This window comes from Centropristis striata, chromosome 4 (assembly GCF_030273125.1).
Source record: "Centropristis striata isolate RG_2023a ecotype Rhode Island chromosome 4, C.striata_1.0, whole genome shotgun sequence".
Taxonomy (NCBI): Eukaryota; Metazoa; Chordata; class Actinopteri; order Perciformes; family Serranidae; genus Centropristis; species Centropristis striata.
Genome location: NC_081520.1, coordinates 21,983,087 through 21,996,271, shown reverse-complemented (window position 1 = coordinate 21,996,271; position 13,185 = coordinate 21,983,087). Strand labels below are relative to the sequence as shown.

Below are 13,185 nucleotides of genomic sequence, written 5' to 3'. Positions count from 1 at the left end.
TCTCTCTTTCTCTCTCTCTCTCTCTTTCCCCCCCTCTCTCTCTTATGTAACCTGTCCTCTTTCCAGCTTCATGTTGGACAGGAGGTTGTGTAGCTTAGGCACATAGCTGGCAACACCTGGAAGCTGCTAAAAATCATATATGTTCACATTATATGTATAATTTTGTCATTTTGATTGTCTACACTGTTATCTTTTTATGTTTGTTACTGTACACATATTGACATTTATCGCTTATCTGTTTGTCCAGGACAGCTCCACTGTTGCTCTTCCTTAAGTTTCTTTTGTTTTCTCCCCGTCAATGGGAGTTTTGGGGGGCTGTACAGGTGGTGAAGCCCTTTGGAACAAAAACTATAAAGAGAAAATTGACTCTGTTTTTTGGTCTCTACCAACTCATGAGGGAAATATCTGGCTCTTTAATGCTCCAATTATTCACCACCTTGTCTCCAATCGTGTCCATCTGCTGTTTGCTGCTGCTGGAAACCATGTTGATGAGAGCAGAGATATTGAACCAAACACCAAATGTGCTGTTAAACCCAGATAATGAGCTGAAAGTCACTAAAAACTCACTAAAAAAGAGTTGGTGATAAGGTCCATCACTATGAAGGAAAACGTTCACACTACACATAGTGTTAATAATAAAACAATGATTACAGAAACGGGAACTGAATTTGAAATCAATTGTGCCACCAAAAATAGAGCTTGATCATACAAAACCTTACATGAAAAGTAAAAACAATAAAATGCCATTACATTTAAAGGAATACTGTTGTGGGTTTTATTTTTGTAGCTCTGGCAATCAGTTGTGTCAGGTCTGATAACATTGCACTTCATAGTATCTGTTCGGACCTCAGAATGCATGGACATTGCAAAAGAAAGTGAGCATTCAGATGATCAGCCAAACACCCATGGTGTGGCCTATACGTTTTCATAGTTCAGAAAAAACTGTGTAAACAACTACAGAAAGTACGTTGTGCATCAGTTCAACGCTGTCAGAGGAAGTAGGTCTGTAAACTTAGATGAGTGTTTGCTGTTCAAATAGCAAGGGTTTTTTCAGATACTAAACTGCATGGAACTGCAATCTGTCTGATTGTCAGACTTCAACAATAAAACCCAACTTGCACTAAACAGTATTTGTACTTAACAGTATTTGTTCACATTAATTTACCAGAAGTGGTGCTCCCTGCTGGCCACACTTTCCAACCAACACAACTGGATATTGATGGGTGGGAAACCATTGGGCTGTTGCACTAGGGACTCCAAGTAATTGGAGGGAGAGGCTGAGGCAGTCCGACGCAGCATCCATGTCTGTCTGATGTACATTTTAGTTTCAAATGCTTAGACATACATTCAGATTTACCAAGTTAAAGGACCAGTGTGTAGGATTTACGAGGATCTATTGGCAGAAATGGAATATAATATTCCTAATTAGGTTTTCAGCCGTGTACAACCTCTTAAAAATAAGAATCATTATGTGTATGTTAGCTTAGAATGAACCCTTTATGATCCCAAAAAAGTTGGGATGTTGTCTAAAACATAAATCTCTATGTTTTAGACAACATCCAAGAAACAAAAAGAACTGTACAGAGACAATATATTTTATATACAAACTGATAAACATTTGTTGTTGTAAGTACACCCTCTGAATTCAGAATTTATGCATTCTGTTTATTTGTTTTCCACAGCATCTCAACTTTTCTGGCATCTGGGTTGTACCTACATATGATCTCTGCTGCATTGTTGCATTGTTATGTTTCTACAGTAGCCCAGAACAGACAAACTAAACATATGTTCTAGAGAGGGCCTTTTGCATTTTCACATTACCTGAAGGCCACCACAGTTCTCTGACATGCTTGAACAGGAAGCGGAGGGGTAGAACTGCAACATCATTAATAGATGACACAAAATCCTACATACTGTTCCTTTAAATCAAGAACCTCCTGACAAATATATCTACCCCTTTGTTACCCTCCCCAATTATCCCTCAGAAACGCCCCTCTGTCCCTATGAGACCCCCTCAACATTCCTACTCCATCCTGTCATTGCCATCACCATTGATCTGCACCACACAGTCCTTATTTAAAGGCACCATTGAGTGAGCCGTGTCAAAGTGCTGCGTGCTCACCATGTATCTACCCCGAGCATCCAGCCCCAAAGCGGGGACGAAGCAGCGGTCAAACTGGATTTCTTGGCGCAGGTAGGAGGTCCTCTTCTGGCAAGAGTCCCCAGTTCCCTCCTGCAACGCAGACAGGAAGACCACCAACTCAAAATGGTTGGACGTGCCCTCACACAGGGCGGGGTAGAGGGGGCTTTGGCGGTCCAAGGGGTGATAAAAGGTGAGTGGGAAGATGAAGAAGGGACAGGGCTGTTGGCCGAGATGATCCAAGTGGAAGTCCAAAGAGGTCTGGTGCAGGGCCTGACCTTCATGCTCTTCATACAGCACAGCACTCACTTTTACATCCACCAAAGGTCGCTGCAGCAGGTTGGTGGCTCGTAGCATGAGGCACGTCTGGCCCTGGTGTTGGCCAACCACCGCCTGGGGGCTCAACTGAATGGCTCCTGCTCGCTTCTGGGGACGTGCAATCTTGGCTACAAATGCACCTGAAGGTTAAGACAATATAATATGATGAGAAGATGTTTCATGCTGCCATGCAAAAAAAATCAGTGCAGCAAAAATAATTAAGGCTCTGACAATAGCAGCACAGGTTTTCCAACAACACATTCTATAGGCTTGAAATGAATAGAAAGAAAGCAATGCAATTGATAATATTGTTCTTTATACATTTTTTAGATATATCTTTAATTTTTATTTACTGTTTGCTTCATGACCCCACCCGAATGGATAGGTCCAGGTGGGTAGGTGTTGAGCTGTCATTTGGAAGTGACTAGGTTAAAAATGTGATTCATTTAAGGGGTCAATTTGGGCTACAAGTCAGGCTTAAACTTCTTAGACTACCACCTACTCCTTCTCCCTACACACTTGCCTGGTGGGTCCGCCATTAGCACCATCCCAAACCAATTAGTGAGGAGTGGAAGTCATTACTCTCAACATGTAATGCCAGTGTCGGGTTCAGCGTGAAACACGCTGTGCGACTACCCATACAAACATAAACTGCTGAAATTTCCATTAAATATTTAATATTGTCATTCAGTATGTACTGTCAAACATACCAACAAAGAGATGGTCTTGAATTATTTCTGATAAATCCAATACCCTGGGTTGACCAGCAGATGTCATATTTTGTCAGCATCAAAAGCTTTCAAACAAAGTATTTTCAGCTTCAAAGTGGTTCAGTGCTTCATACATTGCCAACTAAATTTGACAATTCTAGGGTTACACAAAACCCACACTCTCTTAATGGAATTGGCCAACTCCATTACACAAGAATGATCCTAAATGGATTCCTGGTTTCCTCTCCCAGAAGTGTTTCCCCTATAATGTTTACCAAAGCTTTTAGGTCATCATGACAAGGTGTTTAGGAGATAAAGATCAGGAAAGTTTGGTTGAGATTAATTATTGAGGTAATCTAAGGTTTGGTTGAGGTTAAACAACACTTAAACACCCGCTTTTGTGAATATATATATGTATGTTCTTTGAATATAAAACAACCTCCACTTTTTTTTTGTTCAGTACAGTAATTAGCTTTAGTTTTGGCTCAAGTTGTGCCCAAAGTGTGCATTAAACATAAAAGTGAAAAAATGTGACCTCAGAATTCAGTTTGGGGAGAAGGCTTTAAGAGCAGCAGAGTTGTACCTGTGATGAATGCTTCCAGCATTAGCCCCAGCAGCATCTGCACTGCCAGCAGTGCTATGGCACTTGGACAGTCCCCACTTGGGAACATGGTGCCATAGCCAATGGTCAGCTGTGTTTCCAGAGAGAAGGAAAAGGCAGCAGTGAAGCTGGTTATGTGCTTCACACAAACCACATGCCCCTGTGGGGGGGCGTCATGGTCCTGCACAGCCAGGTCTCCATTGAGGTGAGCCAGTAAGTACCACAGGCAGGCAAACAGCAGCCAGTGGGCCAGGAAGGAGACGCAGAAGGCCAGCAGGACCCATCTCCAGCGTAGACCCACCAACAGTCCCCACAGGTCCTGCAGGGCCAGCAACCAGGCTCTGCCCAAGGACCCGCGCCATGAGCCCGAGGAGTACAAAGGTGGACGAAGGGCACAGTGTCCGTCTTTGGTCACCAGCCGCTGGCGGGGTGGAGAAGACAAGAGAGGAGAGGAGGAAGCCTTGCCAGCCAGAACGCTGCTGTTTGATTTGGTTGTCATGGTTGCAGCAGGATCTCAAGCAGGTTGAGTCAGAATGATCCTAAAATGAAAAGACACCCAGGGATTATTCATAATACTCAATCATTCAATATCAATATCACATTCATCTCTCTGTGGAAAAACTTGCCTAACAATGCCTGAAGTGACATTTCAAACAATTCCATAGCTGTCTGATTGACATTTTGTATCTAGTTAGTTAGTTTGTTCACAGTTGTGGAGCTTTAAACCTCAAACCTGGAAATGAGGACAGGACTTTTTAGATAATATAAGTAACTGCAGGTCAACTGCTTAACAAATAGCTCTAATGTTGCCTGCTGGAACCATATTGATCTGGTTTTATGTTTTTATTGTGCAGAGTGCAACTAGATTAGCCCAACACTTGTTCAGCATGAACAATTAATTCAAAACAATTCTTGTTCCCCATAACTTTAAATCAGCACAAATGGCACTAATTCGGCACAACTCTCAGTATGACATTCACTAGAACTCCAGTTCCCCGCAACTCTCATTCAACCCGACTCTCATTCAACGTAACTCTTGCACGATTCTTGTTCACCTTAAATGACTAAGTCAGCACGACTCTCATTCAGAGTCAACAACTAGATTAATTCGACTCTAGTTCAGCATGAACGACTTTAGTTTAGAATTAACAGCTCTTATTCAACATGCCCCAGTCTTATTAAGCCTGACTCTCATTCAGCATGAAAAAATTCCATTCAACATGGCTCTCGTTTAGCCGTTATTCAACACAATTCGTGTTACGCACAATTCTCAACTAGCACAAATGGGCCTTGCTTCAGCATGTCCCTCAGCATGACTGTCATTCAGTGCAACTCCAGTTCAGTGCAACTCTCATCCAGCATAACTGTAATTCAGCATAACTCTCTGCAGGACTCATGTTTAGCATGACTCTTGTTCAGTATCACGGACTAGATCAGCATGATTGTAGTTCAGCCCGAACAATTCTAGTTCAGCACGAATGACCCTATTTCAGCACGAACAGCTCTTTTTCCACTCAATCAGCATATTCACTATGAAAGTCTGGTTCAGCACAGCCTTCGTTCAACACGGCTCATGTTCAGCATGACTCAGACGTACTCTTCCATGAAATGGTTAGTCAGTTGTGAGTGAAGGACATAAACCGAGTTACTTAGAAGAACCGGTCTTCTCATCACTAAGCACCAGCAGCCCATCACGGACAAAAAACGTCAACTGCAATCACCTCCAGCAGAAAAATCAGCCAGCCTTAGCAGGAGAACCTGGCTCCTGACTCTTAGTATCTGTAACAGCTCACCATAGCTTGTGGATGCCAGTTTTTTGTGTGTGTCCAATTCACCAGTCCCTGCAGTTTATGTTAGCTAGAGCCATTGCTGTCATTTGAAGTCATTGTCAGTGAGATGCAAACACCCAGCTGACCCACAGCAAGTCTTTGGCTTTCAACCCAGTCTAGCTCAGCCAGCAACCTTACCCTGTCTACAGCGAATCAACCCATTCATCATACTAATATTTTCATCTCCTATCCATTTCTTAACAGTCTATACAGATCTTGCATTCCCTATTATGTCAATCTTCCAACCACTTTGTCCCTCCCATCAGTCTTGAGTCCCAGAGACCCCCACAGCCTACTTTTTGCAACTGCAGTAACTTACCCCTACTGGGGTTCTTGGTTTGGGATGCCAGCGCCCCCTGCTGCAGCCCACTTCCAGCAATCGCAGCAGCTCCCTCTAACTGAGCCTCCTGGCATCGGGATCGGGAAGTTCTTCTATGCAAACTTATCAACATAATTACGTTGGTCAAAACTTCAAAACCTGGAATCGTTCTTCAATGCAAAAGGATTAGCGTAATTACAATCTTGCACCTCGTATCACGTCAATCTACAAATCGCTTTTTCGGTCCCATCACTCTTCAATTCGTTCTCTCTTGACAGTTCAAGTGGTGTCAAGTTCATCTTAGACACACCTGATCACCAAACCACAAGGCGATCGCCATCTTCTATGACAGACAATGGACTCACGCAGATGTTGCTCATTCTGCTGTTTTTGGGGGGGATTTCTATAATAGAAGATGATTTGCAGTTGGATAGCACCTAGAGCTAAATGTAGGCTAAGTTCAGGAGCTTTGTCCCTCTCCCAAACACCAACCTAACACCAGGTCTTCCAAATTCGACAGACATTTAACCTGTATATCTTTCCCTAGCATCTCTGATTGTTGACTCCAGAGCTCCATTGTCAATAGTCACTCCCCCTCAACTTTGTTGTAGTACTGGTCAGCTTGGAAGAGTTTCACTACCTTAACAACTAATACAACAAAACTGCTTCATTGTTTGATCTCGTCATCATGACCTGTTTTGTTGCCTTTTTCCCATTCTTATATGTCTATTAAAACATACAGCACAACATAATAGCCTCATTGTTTCATTTGGTTCCATCACAAGACCTGTTACTAAATCTGATTCCAAGATGGCTATCAAAACATTACAGCATGACTGTCTAACTGTCATTTGTCATGTCTCCATGACCCATTTTGTTGCCTAATCCAATTCCGAGATGGCTATAAAAACATACATACAATCAAAGTCTACCATTGTGGCACTCGCTTCTTCTCTTAAATCTCTGACGTTTTCTATTCCAAGAGGCAGCTCATATTCTTTAATGCGTTATATCGTATATTTGCTATAAGCTTCCACATTGTCTGCTCTGGTTACAACAGTCCTCACATCTCTTTCACTAAGAGGTTACGTTCTTTCTTGCAATTGTCACTTTCTCAAAATTCCCTCCTTCAACTCTTCACTTTGACCAACGGTGTCGTATTTCTCAGACAACACCATGATATTCTTTTCAAAGCAAACTAGATAACACCATGGTAAAGTATCACTTCAGCTTCCTTCAACAGCGTCCCCAAACATTGAATACAATCTGTTGGTCCTACCAAGTGTATCACCAAAACATCTGCTTGAATCTTCAAGGTCTCAGAACCACTTCTTCGTTCCTTAAATAAGTGGGGGTTTGGGGGTTCCGTCGTGGCTGGGTGATATGGCTGACTCCCTACTAAAGATTCCCCACAACAAAGCTAATGCAAATCGAAAAAGTTGCATTTTTCATCATTAATTCATTTAAAGTGAATTGAAGCTACATAGCAGAAATAATGGAGCAGAACCACACCCCAAGTGCGTCACTTCCACCATTCCATCATATACTCACCTAGCCCTCTTCTCCTCTTTTGTTCTTTCATTCTGCTTCCCTCCCGCCTTCCTGCCTTTCTCCTCCTGTCTATTCCTCTCTGTCCCCTTCTTCATGGATCTGAAGGAGATCTGTTGTGCCCGGGTGCTACTGTGGACTCCCTACCAAAGCTTCCCCACAACACAGACGACGCAAAGCAAAAAAAAGATGCAACTTCCCAGCCTCCACACCAATCATGTTTCAACAATAAATCATTTGTGGTCCTTGAAAGTTTTTTTTTTATATTATTGCAACAAAAAGTAACCACTTAATGAGTCTGAGCTCATGTAATGTGATTTAAGTCCACCTCTGAATTTTTGATCCCAGAGGGATAAAATCCTTTAATTTAAGTGACAATTTGGCTTTTCCTGTAGTGCCATTAACCTTACAATTTGCGCCTCACTACTTTGAGACTTTTTTCATTTTTGATGGATCAGGTTTATCAGGACCTAGGATAAACATGTCCTGATGAAACGGACAACCATTAACATTCAAGTCTGGGTAAAATAGCATCTCATAATATTTCCCAAAATGTAGAACTGTTAACTTTAAATGTCAAGATTAAGCTTTAGCAGCAGTATCCCCATGTATCTAATCTACACAGTGTGTAGAGGAACTCCAAGCACCAGATGTATGTGAAGGGAGTACTTACAGGCAGACAGCTAGAGTCCAGTACTCGTCAGAGTTTCTATTTCTATGTCAATATTGTTGCCAGGAGATTAGAGCAGGTCCCAGCTGGGAATCTGTCTGAGGAACACAGCGACATGCAGAGTAGGAATGTGTCTTTCATCTGCAGGGAACTTTAAACTTACTGCACTGCATGACTCTCCACTCAGCCTGTTCCCCAATTACACTATACATTCACTATCATTTTTTGCATGCAGTTATTATGTACTTGCAACTTTTTTTGATGCATTTGCTGTGAACTCTGCATTCAAATACTCTGATTCCAAAACAAGTTGGCATGCTCTGTAAAACATAAATAAACACATAACTTATCAAATTTATAACAAGTGTATATATTTACAAAATAACAAGGTTTTCCAGTTTGATTAGATGTTTTAAAACCATTTTCAGTTGAATGTAGGTCATAAGGGATTTGTAAATCATTGCATTATGTTTGAGAGGGAGTGTGAGAGTATTAAAGTTTGAACAAATCAATAAATCCTAATAGGGAGTGCGTTGAGTGAATGTGTAGCTGAATTTGGTAAGAAGTTTGTCTTTGTGCTGAGGCTGGGGGAAACAGTCAGCAAGGTCGTCACATGAGAGCCATGTGCTGGCTGAGGCTCGTACTGGACCTCAGTGTGTCAGACATGTCACTAAACCAGGTTCTTTATGTCATGAAATGCTTCCTGTGTTTGCGAGATTTGAGTCCCCTGTCTGTGTGTTAATTAACAGAGCTGTAGTCAGGACATGGGGTTACATGATAAAAAAACCTTAAGGGATTGTTTTATTTAATCGATCCGCCCAGCACTTCTTTACAGCATTTTGAGCTCCAAGCATGATGGTAACAAACCTGGCACATGACAAAACAACAAACAAAAAAATTATAGACCATGTGTTGTAAATCAGTGAGTTTTGCTGATGTTGTTAGGTGTATTTATTCAGTTTGGACACCACCTAAACCACTGAATGATTATTTCCTCTTTAGTTTTCTACAGGGGAATGCAATTCAACAGTGAAAATCTTGAAGTCTTGGAAGGTATTCAGTTTTTCTAAACTCTCTGATCTCTGAAAATCAAATTAAGTTTTGGAATATAATGTAAACAAGTTAGGATATACAGTAGAATAAACACACTGGTGTTTTATTAAATACTTACTTATATAACTATGGGTGGGATTGTTGGGTAAAAAGTTGGGTCATTAATAAAATGTTAATAAAACAATGCAATAATCTGTTAAACATATATTCAATTAAAATGTTAAAAGACAGTATATTTTAAGTTCAAACTGATGAACTTAAAATCAAACTTAAATAATTGTAAATACACTATGGATTCTGAATCCGATGTCTTCTGTTGTTATTTACATTTAACTCAGCATCCCAACTGTTTTGAAATCAGTTTGTGTGTGTGTGTGTGTGTGTGTGTGTGAGTGAGTGTGAGTGTGTGAATGTTTCTGTGTGCAGGTGTATAAATATGTGTGTGAATATGTGAATACTGGCTTGTTGCATAAAACTGATTTGAGTGGTCGGGAAGCCTAGAAAAGTACTATATAATAGCATTTACCATTTATATATTGTCATGACTAGTACCATATACCAGTAAGTATCAAGTCAGATGTACGAGGGGCCGTATGGGCCATAATTCATTCTCCCCTCTCACATACACAAAAAATACCTCTCACATTCACAATTTTACCTCTCACATTTTCAAAAAATTGTGTGTGAGAGGTAAAATTGTGAATGTGAGAGGTAAAATTGTGAATCTGAGAGGTAAAATTGTGTATTTGAGAGGTAAAATTGTGAATGTGAGAGGTAAAATTGTGAATGTGAGGTATTTTTTGTGAATGTGAGAGGTAAAATTGTGAATGTGAGAGGTATTTTTTGTGAATGTGAGAGGTAAAATTGTGAATGTGAGAGGTATTTTTGTGAATGTGAGAGGTAAAATTGTAAATGTGAGAGGTAAAATTGTGAATGTGAGAGGTATTTTTTGTGAATGTGAGAGGTAAAATTGTGAATGTGAGAGGTAAAATTGTGAATGTGAGGTATTTTTTGTGAATGTGAGAGGTAAAATTGTGAATGTGAGAGGTAAAATTGTGAATGTGAGAGGTATTTTTGTGAATGTGAGAGGTAAAATTGTGTATTTGAGAGGTAAAATTGTGAATGTGAGAGGTACTTTTTGTGAATGTGAGAGGTAAAATTGTGTATTTGAGAGGTAAAATTGTGAATGTGAGAGGTATTTTTTGTGAATGTGAGAGGTAAAATTGTGTATTTGAGAGGTAAAATTGTAAATGTGAGAGGTAAAATTGTGAATGTGAGGTGTTTTTTATGAATGTGAGAGGTAAAATTGTGAATGTGAGAGGTATTTTTTGTGAATGTGAGAGGTAAAATTGTAAATGTGAGAGGTAAAATTGTGAATGTGAGAGGTATTTTTTGTGAATGTGAGAGGTAAAATTGTGTATTTGAGAGGTAAAATTGTGAATGTGAGAGGTACTTTTTGTGAATGTGAGAGGTAAAATTGTGTATTTGAGAGGTAAAATTGTGAATGTGAGAGGTAAAATTGTAAATGTGAGGCAAATCGCCCCTCATACAGATGCCACCCATACCAAAATATTGTACATAACGGTGGTATGTGGCATGTGGTATGTGGTATTTGTGTCTTTTTACTATATGGTTCACCAGATTTCTATGGCTTCAAATTGTATTGATGTTCCTTAATTGTTCTATTGTAATTTAAACCATACATGTACATTTCCACTCCATATGAACATTTCAGCTGTCATTTGCTCTGATGTCACTAACTAATGACTGCAGGTGCAACATTGTCTCCTAAAACTATTATTCACAGCTGAATGGATTTGCTGAATGCAACATAACTGCTTCTGTGATTATGTTCACTGGCAACATTTTTTTCCAGAACAGGAAGGGTTATCTTCCGGTTTGGGAGGTGGGAATGTAAAGTACAGGACTTTGGCACTGGAGAAAGGTGCTCTTGTTTAGTGTTATGTGTGGGCACATCTAGGCCGCAAAAACTGGATTCTGGATTATTTCATATATAGTATAATTTACAACTTTGAAAAAAGGTTTCCAAATTGACTTGAAAAAGTTTGCTTCCTTAATTTGGAGCGCAAATGTTCCCTTTAAAACACATTTGCATTGCAAATAAGCAGAATATAAACTGAATCTTTAGGATATTGTTTATGATATTCACTATTTAAAAACAGACACCATTACTAAATAATCATAAAAAAAAACAGCTGCATCATACAAACAACAGTCTATCCAGAGTTCATCTAAAAACAATGTGTGAATTATGCAGTATAATGAATAATGTCTTTCTCACTTCAGGTCAGGAAGTTGTTTTTAACTCATGTTTGGAACTTTGAAGTTGATAATAAAGAAATGCACTGTACTTCATCCTAAGCTTTTATCATGGGATGCTAAAGGGGAATTTTCTTTTACGTTGTATTTGTTTACATAGTCAGTATCAACATTATATATATATGTTTAAGTTGCTGTGAAGTCAATCTTACTTTTATCTTAGTCAAACTTAGATTCTATAACTTAAACTTTAAAACTTAACGCATTATTCTATGACGGTAATTCACTTTTTCCTCCCTTTGAGTTGTTCAGTTGTATTATGATGCAAACAAACAACACTTTGTGCAGCTGCTCCGAGGACAGTGAAGTCCCTGAGGCTGTTTGAATACTTAGACCTACTGTAGTCATTTCTTCGTAATGATGGCTACGCGTGACAGTGCCTGGTCAGCCATTTTCCTTCCTCTTTGCTGTCTGTGCTAACGTAGAAGTTACGAGAAAAATGTATCTTTACTGAGAAGGGAGCAGAGGGGTTTATGTAACATTCAGTCTGCAGCTGTTCACTTCTATTCTCTGTTAAGGCACATAACACATATCACATAACAAAAATGTGTTTCTGAAGAAATAAAATGTTTCCTGTCTGGACTTTTAGATGCTCTTGTGTCTGTTAACCATCTGGTTTTAGCAGATTTTAAAAATCCACGGGTCCAACAAGTTAAATTGCTTACTCTCCTACACCAAGACTAGTCAAATTTCAGTTGATCCTTCACCCGTTCTCCTGGTTCTTTGCCTCAGCTCTGCCCAGCATCACACACTATAGTTTCTACTCACCTAAATCTGCAGTCAGGGCAAAACAGGGGCCCTCTGACCTTTTCACCTCACAGCTGGTCTCAGGTCTAGCAAGTGGGCAAAGGGACCGAGGCAGATGGAAAGAGTGTCACTAGTTCCTTGGAAGACAGGATGTAAAATCCGAGAGGAATCCCGAGCAGAAACTGATAATGTCACCCCAGAGAGGCTGTATCAGTGCGGGAGTCAGACTGAGCACTGTCCTCTCCGCTCCTCCGATCTGCAGCTTCCAGCTCCGGGGCGAGGATGATTCAATTGGTCACATTACCCTGCATGGAGCCTATTAGTGTTCCCGGAAGACAGAAGACAGAGGGAGGGGGGAAAAGAACAACACCTTGTCACAGTTCATTCAAAGAGCTGCTTGTTGCTGTAATGTTAATTACGCCCCTTATTCTGTTTTTGATACCAAATCAGAGCATGGATTTGGATTTTTCTGTGGTGTTCCACAAGTTCTTGGTGTCCTGATGTAGTCATTTGATCACATTCCTAAAAAAAATGAAAATGGTTGAATTTAGCACCAAATCTTTGCAAATTCTTTGTAATCCAAAAAAAGTCTGAATGAGACTTATTGAGCATGTGTGTGTGTGTGTGTGTGTGTGTGTGCGTGTGTCTGTGCTTGTGTGTATTTACGTACACCCTTATTGACAGAAAGATTTCATGGTAATATTTCTGTGCATCATTTCATTTCGTTGAACAATGGATTTAACTATGCTTGGTTGTGTGACATATTGAATATAATATTGAAAATAATTATATTATAATATATACGTTATGAAATAATAACACTTGTAAGTATGATTGTGTTTGTGTCATGATTTATTCTGAATTAATTAATTTCTGTACAGATACCTGAATGTTCACCTGGACAATAAAC

The 13,185-nt window shown here is 39.9% G+C and overlaps 1 protein-coding gene across 1 annotated transcript; it reads right to left on the bottom strand.

Annotated features, from left to right (window-relative positions):
- Positions 1-2,023: 2,023 nt before the first annotated feature.
- On the bottom strand, positions 2,024-12,440 carry kcnj13 (potassium inwardly rectifying channel subfamily J member 13). Its single transcript, XM_059331855.1, has 3 exons — positions 12,297-12,440; positions 3,752-4,308; positions 2,024-2,598 (listed from the first exon to the last, which is right to left on the bottom strand). Exons 2-3 carry the CDS (start codon positions 4,266-4,268, stop codon positions 2,024-2,026), a joined length of 1,092 nt encoding a protein of 363 aa, XP_059187838.1. The 5' UTR covers positions 4,269-4,308; positions 12,297-12,440.
- Between the last annotated feature and the right edge of the window lie 745 nt (positions 12,441-13,185).